Source organism: Sinohyriopsis cumingii, chromosome 16 (genome assembly GCF_028554795.1).
Source record: "Sinohyriopsis cumingii isolate HCF-2022 chromosome 16, ASM2855479v2, whole genome shotgun sequence".
Classification (NCBI taxonomy): domain Eukaryota; kingdom Metazoa; phylum Mollusca; class Bivalvia; order Unionida; family Unionidae; genus Sinohyriopsis; species Sinohyriopsis cumingii.
Genome location: NC_142976.1, coordinates 65,019,331 through 65,036,055, shown reverse-complemented (window position 1 = coordinate 65,036,055; position 16,725 = coordinate 65,019,331). Strand labels below are relative to the sequence as shown.

The 16,725-nt window shown below is 36.5% G+C and overlaps 1 protein-coding gene across 1 annotated transcript; it reads right to left on the bottom strand.

The window, feature by feature from the left end:
* Nucleotides 1-13,167: 13,167 nt before the first annotated feature.
* Nucleotides 13,168-16,294, bottom strand: LOC149780600 (uncharacterized). The gene has a single exon (XM_089937720.1). The coding sequence runs from the start codon at nucleotides 16,159-16,161 to the stop codon at nucleotides 14,989-14,991; it is 1,173 nt and encodes a 390-aa protein (XP_089793846.1). The 5' UTR covers nucleotides 16,162-16,294; the 3' UTR covers nucleotides 13,168-14,988.
* Between the last annotated feature and the right edge of the window lie 431 nt (nucleotides 16,295-16,725).

Here is a 16,725-nt window from a genome sequence, read left to right as displayed (position 1 = left end):
GAAAAGATACAGTAGAAAGTCCGAGATGAATAAATTAACTCAGGCGAAGAGAAACCCTCGACAATGTTAACATCTTCTGAAAATGGAAAAGCATTATTTTCAATATGAGAGGAACGTATCTCACCCAAAATTGGTATGAATTCTTTAAATCTTTATTGCAGAGGCCTGTGTCCGAGTTAGATGACTCTGACATTATATTATTGAAGAACAAACTATTGTTCTGGATGATCATTTATTACTCCTATAACTAATGATGAAATCGTGACAAGTTTACTTAACACGATATAAAAAGAATCCGAAACCAATATGGTACCTACTCGTTTTTAACAGTTGTCTTACCTATTTAATAAAATCTTTTAATCCGGCTATTTTCCTAAACAGTAAGAGAAGAGATTTATCTGTTCTATATATGTCATATATATACGTGAGGTGACAAGAGCGATCCAAACATATACATAGGTATCTCTCTTATGGATACTCTATGTAAGATGTTTACTGATATATTGAATAGTCATAGAAGAAGCGCAAGCAGGGTTTAGGAAATATACTCCGCATACAACAACTACTTTTTTTAAAAAAGGTTTCAGCTTTTTAACAAATTCCTACAGCAAGGTATATGTTATTGTAATTTTGTCGATTGTTAGAAACCTTTTGATGAAGTGTAGCATGATTAATATAGTCGTCATTAATAAGTATATGTATAAATGGTAAAATAGTAAATATGTTATTAGATATGTAAAAAAAAAACTGAAAAACTGCCCGAACACCTAAAGGTGCAACTACTTACATTAGGAACAGGGCAAGGTTGTGTTTTGAGCCATATCATGTTTTCGCTGTTTATTGTGGGTTTGATGACACAGCTGAAGCTCGAATGCAGTAGATGCGCATTTATCTCAGACGATATTGTTGATATTTTGCAATACGCTACGCCGATGGTGCTACTAATTAACACCTTTAGGACCAAATAAATGTTACTGAATGGTTCTGTGATAAAACTGGCATGATGGTCAGTCGCCATAAAACTGAAATCATTGCTTTTAGAAATGAGGGATATCTCAAGCAAAAGGAGGTTAGGTTTTTCTAAGATAATCATGCGAATGGAGAATTATATAATTTAAGTTACTAAGGTACATTATAATAGTATGCACTGATTATTTATAGGAAATTGTGTATGTAAAGGACTTTTAATGAAATCTCGAGTAGAAAATAATGTTATCTGATATTCTGCGTACAGATTGCACGTTGCCGTTATTTTGTCATACATGGTATAACGTTACCAATTGCGCAGGTCTAGGTGGGTGGAGCTTAAGGTGTAGGAACATTGCATTCAGAAATAAAGAACAACGCTAGCTGTAATTGGTGCATTATGTAAGAGTTGTACTTTCTGATAGGCTTAAAAAAAGTTGTTCCTCTTGGCAACATATGAGATTATGTTAATTCATATCTAGATTATATTTTGGGTTTTTTTATGTGTTTTTTTTTTAATGTGGTACACATGGCTGAAACTGTCTGATGTGACTAGATAACTCCTACCACTGTCTAGTTCCAGCAGAGTTATCTCTCTTAAATGCAATAGAGTACCTGGTTTTTGTCCTTGTCAAATTGACAGTCTAGTATTGATCTCTTTGACAGTGTGTGACATGCATGCTGAGGTAGAGTAGAAAGTATATTCATTTCACAAAACATTAGCATTGAGGTATATGGAAAAACAATTGGTACCGTGATACCACATGTTTTCATTTACATAAAATTCTCAGTATTACGTCAATGACTTGTATCACTAACTGTGTCTTCTTCTGATTGTAATTGTAAAAGAGGCATACGAACGAACTACATGGCTTTTCCTCCAAGTTAACTCCCTCCTGATCTTCTCTTTTCACCGCGTATCTTTCTCGCACGAGTAACCGTTCCTCTTGTCCCAATTTTATGCGTAAATCAAACGTTATATACGCGTTCCAAATCTTAGAAGGGACAAAATGAATGATTATTGTTTCCATCTTTAGCAAGGGATTCTACATACTGGATTAAAAGCGCATCAGAACGATCTTTTCTACATAGTGCCGATTTAAACTTTTTCTCAAAACTGTAAAGATAAAAATTGCTAACGCATCAGGAAGATATTTAAAAATATTAGATTTTCTCGTGAGGTACATAAACTAAGTTCATTAATTGAGTGCATACCTTCACACTGGGTTTAAGTCAAAGCAATAACACACTACAATTCTATATTTAATAATCTTGATGCTCTTTGTTCAAAAACCATAATTACAATCATTTTCTGCACTTTATATTGTGTTGTGAACCCGACGCCACATTGATATTAACTACCTTGTTTACGTGGATGGGAAAATTAAGCCATGCAAAAGCCCGGCTTACGTTGTCAGGGAAATTGACTTGAACAGTTAGATAAGCTAGATCAATGAAAATTTCGTTTAATGAGCAGTTGATTGATGGGGAAAATATCCCGCTAATTAAAGGATTTATCTGCCCTAATTTGTCCATCTTGTATGAATGAAATCAGATATGATGATTGCTCGACGTCAAACAAATACGGTGTCGTAAGAGTGATAAATCTTCCGAACAGTATTCCTGATTGAAATTGTTTTATCTCAAGTCTTTTGATGAATTGTTTCCTCGTTCAGATTTCAAGTAACGTCATATTGACTGTCTTGATGGATTTATTGACCAAGTTGTAATCTTGTGTCAGATCAATAGACGGTAGAGTAATTGATCATTTTGTACGAAGATTTGTAGTTGCTCTAATGTTATTGGATGATATAAAAGTGTGCCATTGTTTATTTTAGATACACTATAAAAGTTTTGCACAATGACTTGTCAGTGAATGAAATTGTTTGAATTTTAATCGATCGGCGATGTCTTTATAATGTGTGGAAACTTATCGGCGACGTATTTTTCGAGTTTTTCTATTCCCAACTTTTATTATGAAACATATTCTATATTTACATTCGTGAACATAAAAGATATCCCACCATGCAATGCGATGCTAGAGTACACGTGCCTAATGAAATTATGCTGAAAGCAAGTAAAACAAGCACGTTCTGATCTACGACAGGTAAATTAAAAAATAAATTACTTTCAAGCATGGAAAATATGTTTTGCCGAATAAATTAGACTCACCGCCGTTCGCATCTGTAATAAGTTATTTCTCCTTTACCACCCTGACAATATTGTCCAAATTTTCGGACTTTGTGATCCGAGATTGTAAAATAGTTTATAAAAATATCAAAAATGTTATCTATTGCACCTAGACGGAGATGTGGGACCATTTCCACCCATTCTAATCGAGGTGTCCCGATGTGACGTCATAGTATCGACCAATCGCAACTGGAGTCACATACTGCTTTGGTTGACACCTGGACCAGTTGACAACAGACTGGAATTCACATGAGTGTGTGTTGGGTCCATTCCCACTCATGAAAACCCTTCATTCAGGTCGTTAGGGGACATTTAGTCCCACAACCTGAGGCTAAATCAAATAGTGCTCTATGAGTACCAAATGCCTGGAGGATGAGGCACTAATTCCTTCCCCCAGGAGTAATTAAATATCCTGCAGTGCAGGAATAAAACCGTGATACGTGTACGTACGAAAATCACGTTAATTCACCCCCTGTTACGACAGCAAATGCTGATATTGTTCCGGTAATTATTTTTTTTCCTTCCACCTCCATGATGATCCGAGTAAACGAAAGTAGTTCAGACTATAGACTATTCAGACTATGGCGCGATAATGAGTAAACCTGATATGTCCATCAAGTCAAGAAATAACTTCGGATATGGTTCGAGAATTAGGCATAAACGGGGTTTGGTGATTCGTCCTGTCGTTTGCACCGCTTTGGTTGCGTCCGGAAAGGCCAACAATGTTCCGATTGTGATTTCGTCACCCTCTTTAGCAATATTCATCAGGAACATCTTCGTCTATTTCCGATAAGTTCCACTATATGAAATTGAAATCACACCGGAACTTCCGAAATTACTCGGTATTAGGCAACGAATATCTAGTTAGATGTGAGAAAAACAGATTTTATAAAATCATGGGTAATGAAATAACACAAAGATGTTTCATCAATCAGTGAAATGCGTGCACTTTAAATTTGTTAATATTATTCCTGCAACTTCGTTTGAAAATAACTGAAGAAATCATTTGATTTTAATAACCTGAAACAATTGCCTAAGTTGCTATTAGTGGTGTCACGTTATCTAGTTATTGTGGTATCATAAGTTATTATGACATATTAATATCCATGCGCTATATGGCTTTCCAAACCGTTTGAATAGCATGCGATGGAAAAGGACATGGAATATCGGATTGTTTCCATAGTGTGCCCGTTGGAACAGCATCCTCTCTTTCTGATGTGAGTGGGTTAACTTCAACTTTCTTGAGGAGACCCATGGGCAATCGCAGTGATACTTCTCGACTTGGTACAGTTTTGGCTGTTGAATTTCCACCAAGATGTACTAGAACAAATTCATATAAAAAGATAAATGTTGAAAAGAAAACAAGAACGTCTCAACAATTAATTAAATATATGCACTTATAGATTTTAATGTTATTCATGCAAAGCTATCATTTTAAAAAAATGTCGAGGGAGTTATTTGGTTTCAATGACCTGAAAATATTACGTACGCTACTGTTGGTGATGCCAGATATGTGACTATTGTGACGTCATAAATGTAATAACATCATGGGCTTTAGAGTGATTCAAATAGGTCATTATTTACATGTGATTTTTTTCCTGCATTATTTTCTGACTGATTGTACCGTGAGCAGTGTACGAGGACGATATAGCGACAAAAGAAAATACATTACAGACCCCATGCGACAAGACTTTCAGATAACCCTGTGCCAATATAGCGACAAGGGGAATTGAACATGGGGAATATTGGGACTGTATAGCGACAAGGGAAAGTAGATTTGTTGTATAGGGGTGGAACAGATTAGGTGACCTCACGGTACTGGGTATTGGTAAGGGGCTGACCTGAATACGCGCTACTCTAGGGAGAGACAATTACAGGATATATATATATATATATATATATATATATATAGAGAGAGAGAGAGAGAGAGAGACATATATAACACATAAAACACACAGACATAGACTGTTACCGTAGGGCAAATGAGAATATATAAGGAAAAATGCCCAAGGAACATATAGGGACAAGGGGAATTTAATATGGGGAAATTAATATGGATGGGACTATAGCAGGACAAGGGAAAGTTTAACATAGGTTGGAACTGTCTAGGGATAATGGGGAAATTATATAGGGACAAGGATGGTAGAAAACCAAACACAACAGAAACAGAAACAGGCATATAATAACACAATCCCAAGATTCATATACATAAACCAATACATAGACTGAAATTATGTTGGCGGTGTTCATAAATTTGCATAATTGAAATGATGGTATAAATAGCTATAATCGAGGAAAGGACAAACGCCAAAATGCATGTGACTAAAAGTAACGCTAAAATGACAAAAGTGTCCCAGAATTTTAAGGAGACTAAATATTTTCCCGTAGATTACATTGGTTTAGACTAAAATTAATAAACCTAGTAACTATTTATAGTCTCAACTTGTGTGACGATCGTGAATAAACACCCATGTATTTATTTATAGCTATAACCTGTTAAAAGTCCTATGAAATCCCCCACTATTTATGTATAGCGACAACTTGTGGGAAATTTCTTTGGAAAAACCCACTATTTCTAGCCTCAACTTGTGCAACGTTCCTGTTTAAAAACCCTGGTACCTATTATAGCTACAACCTGTGGAAAAACCAAAGTCTATATTTATAGTCTCAAAATTTCCAACTTCAATGACGTCACTGTACTGAACACAAGGGGAATAATGACAACAATGTTGCAAGTGGCTGACCTGAATACGCGCTACTGGAGGTAGGTAGATAGTTGAAATGTATTTGATAGGGATAAAGAGAGTTTTATGAAGACAAACAAGAATCAATACAAACACACACAAACAAACAAACACACACACATACACACACACTACAGAGGGAAGAAGAAAGAAACAAAGACGAAATATACTATCCACACTGAAGGGAAGGGGAAAATAAATCCAATATCTGCTATCAAACATACCCCAATATTTAAAATAAAAACCCAATATATACTGTCCACACAAGCGTACATGCAAGCATACAAGCACAATGTCTACTATCCATACAAACGTACGTGAAAGCATACAAACACACTCTCTACTATCCACACAAACACATACTGTACTATCCACACAAACGTACGCGATTGCATACAAACACACAAATACACGCACACACGCGAAAGCACAAACTTACGTGAACTCATGCAAACACAAACATACACATATATCAGTAAAAGAGTTAGTGCTTATAGTCACACTACACCACACTCAAACAAACTGGCAACTTGAATAATCTCTTTTCTGGAGTACTGGTTAGCCCTGAGAAAAGCAGGTAGGGTTGAACTTCACATACACCCGGTTAATGGTGACATCCCCCAGTGGCACCACAGATACAACGACAGCTCCAATCTTGCTCCCAATTCCCAGTTGTTCTTGGGAGCGTAGAGGCACTTTCCTGGATTGCCTCCATGGCCAGCACATCCAGGAGGCGCCTGGTAAACTTTTGAGCCAGCCTTACGAGCGCTTCCCCTTATGTTTGTCAATCATGGACATAAAGGAAAAACATTCCCCTGATACCAAAACTTGCACGACCCATATCATTACCAAAAAACATGGAAAGCGCAGACCTAAAAAAAAAACACTCGCTCACTTTTTACCTACAATCACAAACTACAAACCAAAACACAGTGACTTTTGTACAGGACGGGAAAAGAAAGTTTTGCTAGACGCACTTCAATTTTTAGACATAAAACAAAGAAACGAAGCGCTTATATATACACGAAACAATATGATTGGCTATTGAACTAGTATCTCTATTATAGAGTATTGGGGTAGCCATGAAAAGGGCTGCTTTTGTGGACGGAGAGTTATGGCAATCTTTTATAGTCTAAGATTGCATCCCCGTCTGGCGGCAGGCTTTCCCACAGAATAGGGTCTACTTCTTTAGAAAGAGAAGAACTCTTTCGTGTCTAAAGGCAGTCGCTAAATCCTCTGTCTGATTCATGCTGATGATGTTGGTGTTGTTCTCTTTGTTTCTGAAGTCTGTACTTCTCCGTCCATTCTGCCTTCTCTTTTTTGATTTCCTCTCTGAAAAGCTATTCTAGCAGGTCTACTGTCACTTTCAACTTTCTGAATTTCTCCATCTCTTCAGGTCTGGGTATAAGGCTTTGCCTGTCGCGATGTAAATTCATGTAAGCTTCGATCAGCTTGGCTAGTCTTGAACACATCTTCATATGAGTCAATAATGGATGGTCGGACTGGGGACAAGTTCAAGCGGGAACGCGATAGAAATCAGGATTGGTAGACATCGTGGTCAACGACAAAGTAAAAGTGACAGAGTGAATGAAACATCGTATTCAAGAACCGTGTTTGTCTGGAGTACGTACGTGTCCTAACGGCACAGTACCGTCTTTAGCACTCTTGATGACACCAACTGCTTTTCTTTTTTTTCTTGCACCCTTTCTCTTTCATGGTAGGTTTGAATCGACGGGATGGCAACTTCCAAGTCACAGAAGGTGGAAAACCACAGAAAAAGACAGAGATATTTCGAAGAAAGACTCACAGAAAGAGTAGTGACTCTAAAAAGAAAATTATCTGGCATGGGTACAAAATATTTACTCAATTACATACACGAGCTCTACGACCTGTGCTTTGGTCTAAGCATTATCCATTTAATACATAACAATTGGACATGTAACAACCATATTTACAAGTTATGTACATATTCATCTGTATATCTCAATGCAAAGTACTTTACACGTTCTTCATTACTCAACACGTTTAATTTTATAAACTCCCAAATCCCAGTTATACCATATCTCACCATACTTCAGAGTCCTTATACAAATCATATGTATGATTCCTATATTCCTCACGTTTATCCGTGTAAAGTCTGTACATATTTCCTTTCCATGTACTACTTTTAGCCACATGCAAACCCATAAACTTTTCTCTTCCACCTTTCAATTAAAAACCCTTTTGATTCACTCAACTTCACATCACAAACGGTACTGTTAAACTCTGATACAATTACTGAATTAACCTCAAATTCTGTCTTCTACTTCCTCATCTTCTTCACAAAACAAATACTCAGCCTCATTCTGCTTCTTCTTCTTTATATGCACGTTGAAGTAAATCTTCAAAGAACATTTTATATATATATATATATATATATATATATATATATATATATATATATATATATATATATATATATATATATATATACAGACTTCTCCAGTAAATTCAATAGAATACCTGGAGAATATCATGATGTTGTTGAGCTGTCAGATCTGTTGTTAACAAGTACAGGCTCCCCAAAAACGTTCTAGCAAATATGAATCCAATATATTTGTTCACTTGATCTACCTTTCTCCTACGCAACTCTTTGCCAAGATTATCTTTATTCACTAGCTTAGACTTCTCCTCTCTCCTTGACTTGTAATGAAACTTGTAGATATGATCTTGTATTTCCATTGATAAGCTTTTGATATCACTAATTACAGTTCTATCACGTAATGAAACTTTCACTCCAATCCAGTGCATGTTAATTCCAAGGAAGCTAACCGGGCAATGACCAAAAAGCCTAAATATCTCATTCATATATATTCTATATTTGTTTTAAATACCAACTTCTTGGTCCTAGAAAAGTATTTTTAAAAATGACCATTCGTATCTTAGGATAGAAAAATCACTTCATGTACAACGTTTACATCTACATTTCATAGACGAATACCATTTTCTTGCACGCTACATTTAATTAAGCTGCCTCTGCGCTCCCAAGAACAACTGGGAATTGGGAGCAAGATTGGAGCCGCAGTTATATCTGTGGTGCCCGGCCTTGGATATGTCACCATTAACCGGTGCATCTGACGTTCAACCCCCCCCCCCACCAGCCCTTCTCAGGGCTAACCAGTACTCTAGAAAAGAGACTATTCAAGTTGCCAATTTGTGTCAGTATGGAGTAGTTTGACTATAAGCACTAACTCCTTTAATGATACATGTGTGTGTTTGTGTTTGCATGAGTTCACGTAAGTAAGTTTGTGTGTGTATTCGTGTGTTTTATTTATGCGCGTACGTTTGTGTGGATAGTAGAGTGTGTGTTTGTATGCTTTCGCGTACATTTGTGTGGATAGTAGATATTGGGTTTGTATGCGTGCACGTATGTTGTGTGGATAGTATAAATTGTGTTTGTATGCATGCAAGTACGTTGTGTGCACAGTTGATAATGGGTTTGTTATTGTAAATATTGGGGAATTTGTATTGTATATATCGAATTTATTTTCCAATCCATTCAATTTGGATAGTATATTTCGCTTTGTTGTTTATTTTTTCTTCTTCCCTTTGTGGTGTGTGTGTGTAAGTGTGTGCGTTTGTGTGTATGTGTGCGCGCATATTTTTGTGTGTGTATGTATTGGTCTTTGCTTGTGTTTATAAAACTATATTTATCCCTATCAAATACATTTCAACTATCTACCTACCTACCTACAGTAGCGCGTATTCACGTCAACCACACGCAACATTGTTGTCATTATTCCCCTTGTGTTCAGTACAGTGACGTCATTGATTCTAGAAATTTTGAGACTATAAATATAGACTTGGGTTTTTCCACAGGTTGTAGCTATAAATAGATACTAGTTTGTTTGTTTTTTTAAACAGAAACATCGCACATGTTGAGGCTAGAAATAGATTGTGGGTTTTTCCAAAGGAATTTCCCACAAGTTGTAGCTATACATAGATAGTGGGGTATTTCGTAGGAATTTCAACAGGTTGGAGCTATAAATAGATACATGGGTGTTTATTCACGATCGTCACACAAGTTGAGACTATAAATAATTACTAGGTTTATCCATTTTAGTCTAAACCAATGTAATCTAATGTTCGGGGAAATATTTAGTCTTCTTTAAATTCTGGGACAATGTTGTCATTTTAGCTTTACTTTTAGTCACATGCATTTTGGCGTTTGTCCTCTCCTCGATTATAGCTATGTATACCATCACTAAAATTATGCAAACCTATCAACACCGCCAACATAATTTCAGGTCTATGTAATGATTTATATATAAATCTCGGGCTTTTATTAGTATATGTCTGTCTCAGTTTCTGTTGTGTTTGGCCCTCTACCAACCTTGTCCCTAGACAGGCCCAACACAATTCACCCCATTGTCCCTAGACAGTCCCAACTTATGTTAAACTTTCCCTTGCCCCGCTATAGTCCCACCCATGTTAATTTCCCCATGTTAAATTCTCTTTGTCCCTCTGCGTTCCCAGTGTGTTTTTTATTATATGATCTCATTTGCCCTACAGTATCAATATATATTTATGTGTTGTATGTTATATATGTCTATATCTCTCGTGTATTTGTCTCTCCCTAGAGTAGCGCGTATTCAGGTCAGCCCCTCGCTTCTTCGTTACCAATATTCAGTACTCTAACGTAACCTAGTTTCGAATATAGTTCCCAATGGCGGCGAATTTTAGCCAAGATTTTTCTCAACTTTAGAATAAATGCTGAAGATATTCAGATTGGGTACTTTGGATAGGGAGCTTTGTTGTCAGTGGAAACACCTAGGGTGGAATAAATGAGAAATAATCAAACTGCTGGGAGATGAAGGGAGGGCTGAAATAAATCATTATAATCCATAACCCCCAAAATGTAAAATTCAAAATGTATAAACATAATTACAGTACAGCTAGCGTTTCTCGGACCTGAAAGGCCCAAACATTCCCCTCCCTGAATGTTTAGCCACAGTGGACTCGTTCCCGACAGGAGTCTGCATCGTCTGTCTCAACATATCACATGTATCAACTGTCACATCGGTTCTGAGCAATATTAAGCGAGTATAACAAATGCGTAATGTTTTATACTCTTCTGTTAAATTATACACTATGTTCCTTTACACGATTAAGCTTTCAACACTTTACCGTTTCCTCTCAAAATTTTACCGGAAAAAAATTAAAAATTTACACTTCGTAATTGTTTTCGTTTTCGAAACGGCATGTTGACATCGCAACCAATAAATGTGTCATATTTGTCATTTACGTCCAGGAAAGCTATATCTTCTATGAAATTATGAAGGAAAAGTCGTCTTCCCGTGCTCTGTATGGCTAATTATTCAGGAAATATGTCTCTCTTAAATAATGTCTATTAGGAGAATGTTGATAGTTTACATTTAAAAAAAATTCATCTGAATTCCGCCTCCCACGCTGAAGCTAAACATAACTTTTAATTACGACATAATTTTAGTAATGTAACGAGTAAAAAATATCTCAGGTATTTCAATTGTCCTGAAGCTTTTGACAGACCCGGTCACGTGTGTGCGTACTGTGTCGCTTGGTACTGTAGTGTAGGCTGGCTGTATAAAAAGAACTATACTGACTTTAAGGCGATGTTACGATGTACATTAACACAAAAAATCAAAAAGTTCAGATCTTCCCATAATCGACTATTTCACTGTTATATTACAATTTCTTTCCATTTCTGAATAACCTACATACTTTTATATTTATGTATTATTTTAAGTGGGTTGGGGTGGAGAAAGTATTTAAAACTAAGTTATTAATTAGAACAGGTGCCTCTTTTTTTTGGCACCATTTCGACCTTTTTGCCCGTTGTTTTTCTTTTAAGAACGAGAATTATATTTCTCTGACTGTGTAATACTTGTAAAAGTGTGTTTTATTTTTATTTATTTTTGTTTTAACGGTACTTTTAACACTATTTGCTTAGAGATGCCATAGAAATGGGGGCTAAGTGCCATTTCCAAGGACAAACAAAGGAAGCTGATCCGGACTGATACGAGACAAATGCCCTACCATCAGAGGTATTAAGGGTCCCTTGGTAAAATGTGAGTGGTGATCCCAGTAGTGAGTTTACTCACAGATCTGTAGATAACCATCTTGCAGCCTTCGTTGCTTAAAGAAGTGAAAATGAAGCATTCGTCAAACGACGGCACGATTGGAGGGGGGGGGGGCTATTACAATCTGGGAAAATATGAAAATATTCACATATGATGTTCTTATATTAAAAATTGACAGACAGTCGAAACCTGGGAAATGTCATGGCGATTTACATATGGTTTGCAATACACCTGGTCAGCTGTTCACACGATGACCGATAAACAACAATTAATCGAGTGTATTGATATATTAGCGTACAAATACCAGACCCGGCATGACCGACTAATGTAACCACAGACATTTTACACCTCACTACATTAATATTGTAACGACGTGACACATATCGATGACAATATCAAATAAGAGATCTAACTGCCGACGTTTCACTACTTGTCGGTCGCCAATCTCGGCCTTTAAGGTAAATTGCAGGTGCAAGATAACTGGTTCATGCTAATGCTGGAACAATACGCGAGGAAAATAATGCCTAATGTCTACCATTGTTATTTATCATTTTTGAATGTGCATGTCCCTGTCACACCCTCCAACTCCCTCATCCGCACTCATCCGCGTTTATGGTTTCTTTGCACGGCAGACCTGGATCGACCAAACCACATTATATGTGCAACAGTGTGTGACTTTAGTGTTCGTGTTTAATTTTGACTTTTCTTTTGACTGACATATTGCGTCAAACCCACCTTATAACTTTGCCGATACAACAAATTTTTTAATAATATTCAAGGTCACCATCCATTTGAAAACTTGAGTATCACTAAACTGTTGCACACTGAGAAAATGCCTAATCACACTCAACGTTCTCGGTCACTCAGCCTTCGTCAACGTTCTCGGTCACTCAACCTTCGTCAACGTTCTCGGTCACTCAACCTTCGTCAACGTTCTCGGTCACTCAACCTTCGTCAACGTTCTCAGTCACTCAACGTTCGTCAAGGTTTTCAGTTACTCAACGTTCGTCAAGGTTTTTAGTCGCTCAACGTTCGTGAACGTTCTCAGTCATTCAACGTTCGTCAATGTTTTCAGTTATTCCACACGTATTTCCTTCTACAAGGAATACGGAAAGGATCACGTCTTAAATTTTATATGGAATATTATGCATAAAAATCACTAGAACAACTGGTTTAAAATCATTTCATTGGCATAAATCATCGAAGACGACATTACAAAATAAATGAAAGTTCTGTATTTGGAATTCTGACCATAATAAGGAATACAAACATGTTGATCTCTACTTAGTTGATCACTTCCTAGTGATGCCATATTATACCAAATAAGGTCATGTCATTGTGAATCCCATTACGCAGCTCTTGAAATGAAATAATGAAAAAACGCCAGAAAATTAAGAAAAAATTAAGACAATGAAATAATAAGGACTTACTTTATGAATGTGTTAGAAAAGATTTCTATGATGAGCCTATACACTGTCATTATTTCATGCATGGGTCCGGGCTGGGTATTTTAAATGTTTAAGACACACACACACACGATTAATATATAATCTACAACTCAACAATGTTAACATGTCATGCAACAAAAATACGAAAGTATTTTCTGAACAAATATGCATGATTTGAGTACAGAGGGTACAGGAAATGTGATTTAATATCAGTTACATATATTAGTGTTGTTTTATGATCAAGTGCTTCTACAACTAAAGTTGGTGATAATAATAATAATAATAATATTATTATTATTATTATTATTATTATTGTAGTTGGTTGTTATAATAATAATAATTATATTATTACTATTATAACTGTTATTATTATTATTTGGATAAATATGATGAAAGAAAAATCATACTTAAATATGCGTGCCGATTCCGTCTGTTTTGGTTATGATATTGAAATTAAAGTTTTAACAAATGGATTGCTTATCGTTCGCTTCCAAATATCTAGCACAAGTAGTATACACACCATGTCTATGCAACGCGTAGGCAAACTTCACTTGCAGTTTTCACAACAAATAATAAACAAACAAAACAATATAAAATAAGATAATATAAAACATTTTGTGACGAAAGAAAAGGATCCAGAGGTACAAATTATCGTTCCTTGTAATATGACATTTTTTGTAGCAATCTCTGAAATAATAACTTAAGATGATTTTGTTTGCATTACAGATAAGTTTCATTTAAAATAATTTATGTTACTGTTTAAAATGGTATCATATATATATATATATATATATATATATATATATATATATATATATATATATATATATATATATATATATATATGCGTATGTGTGTGTGTGTACATACATACATACAACAGAAAAACCAATAATATCATAGATATAATTATTTTGTTTAAAGTTTTTATCACGCTAGATTTTTACACTTTGAGTATGTGTAATACGAATTTTATTTGAAAACTGTGTTTCTTATGCACTCCAATAGACCAATTGGGACTATCTTTACACACAAAAACAGACAAACAGACAGACAGAATGAGGTGAATTAGGCTAGCAGCATCGAAGAAACGAATATTGACTCACATCGTATGGATAATGCAAGTCCTCAGATGTTAGACAATTAACCCTTTATATGCCTGTCCAACATAACGATATACAACATGTATTTACAACATTAAAACAGTCGTCTCTCACCCTGTACATACTATCGTTTCATTTTAATGAAAATGTTCAATTACGAACAAACCATGATTTTCTCAATACAGCACTTGTGTCTCAGGGAAGTAAGCAATGCCACGACGACTATTTCCAATCAATAGCAAAGAAGTTTTGCTACTTTCAACTCGTAATTCACACCTAGTTTTGTTCCAGATTTCATGATGAAAGAATGGTCAGGCTCGATGCACACAGCTGCAGGTGACCAAATGAGGTTTCTGCAGGTTGTGAGGGATATAAGCAACGGCCACTAAAACTGCCAACCGAGCTTGGGAGATGGAATCTCGGTCCCCCTGGAGACAGATCAGCAGTTAAAGAAATGATCGAGACTGGAATCCAAGACACTCGAATTGCGTAGATTGAATGGTAGGCTGCACTTGATATCTGATAACAAATGTCTGGTATGCTCGTCCTGGTATTTTTCGTACATTTCCTGCAAATATCGACGGAAATCAGCGAGTCTGCAATTGCAGTACAAGGGGTTTTCCCGCAGATCCACAATTATATCGCCAATCCTTTGAAGGTGCATCGCTCCCTCGATAGAAACAGAACCAATTTTATTTTTCCTCAAGTCAATCAATCTGTATTTTGTATTAAATGGCCCCTGCGTAACAGCGACAAGGTCAAACTCGAAGGCCACAAGTTCATTTTCGGATAGATCAAGTAATCTCAGATTAGGAAAATTGTGTGTCCATGTTTGAAGCTTGTGTGGAACGTGGCTAAAGTTGTTATTACGCAAAATGTATTCTTCCAGACGCGGAAACATTGAGTTTTCCGTAAGAAGACGTAAGTGATACTTGCCCATACTCCGGCTCCCAGATTCATCCAGGGATGTCAAATCGTTGTATGAACAGTGGTGGACCAAAGAATCAGCGGCCACGAAGTCTGATTCGTATGTACCGTTATGTCCATTGATATCAATATCAAGGTCACTCTCTGTGTTCTTTCTATTAAAGTGAATATTTCGAAATATCATCCTATGTAATGTCAACTGTCCACAATCAGCATCCCTCGTGATGTTGTCAATGTTATGGACAGTGTCGTGCAGGTCACGAACGCCCACATGAATGGACACATCAGAAATGACCAAAATACGTAGGTGATCGGGAATCTGAGTTATGTTAGAGTATGTCATTTCTGATAAAAAGTCGTCTAATGCACACCCCCGTACCTCCAATGAAACCAGATTATTTGCTTTGAACGGCCAAGGAAGCGAGACTCTCCCACCGATCTCGCAGAGTATGGATACGCCAAATATTCCTTTACTATGAATACTAGCCCAGTTACGGATATCACTGAAAAGCATATTTCCACCTTGTGTAACGTTGCAGTGGAATATTGCATACGAATTGTCATTTCCAGGTTTGATTTTCCTGTTACACATGGAAAGCCATGCAGTGGAATCTGTCGGAGCAAAGTCCGCCAAACCAAGCAAGTTTACAAAAAGAAATACCTTCAGTCTTGTTGAACGCAACATAGTGAATGGATGGATGCAATTTTGATATGACTCGCAAACAAATTATAGGAGTTTATAACTTCTCCAGCCTGTTCTGTGGCCTTTATACGACCGCAATCTCAGAAGCATAACAACACGTGCTTGTAGGTGCAGCTCCATAGTAGTATAATGACGTGACGCCCTTGACAGCTGACAAATCACAAAGGTGTCGTCTGTAAACCCGGAAGAACTGGAGATGCGAGATAGGTTTCGTCACGCCCGCAGCTATTTCTTATTTCAGTAGACAAAACAAGGTCGATAGTAAATTATTGCCCCCGTATTGCATGCAGTCTATACGTATGTAATTATTTTTAAGTCAGTTGTATGCCGAAACAGTTTAAGAGCGAAAACATACGCAAGTCTCTGTTGCATAACGATATTTTTCTTCAAACCAACGATTGACAATGAACAATCTTAGCAAGAATACGTAATACAATGCTGCTCGTGCATGCGAATAATTCATGAGTGAAATACGAATAAAATATGCATGCCTTAAATATCAAAACAATTTTATGATCATGATCGTTTGTCTTGTTTATCCTGTTG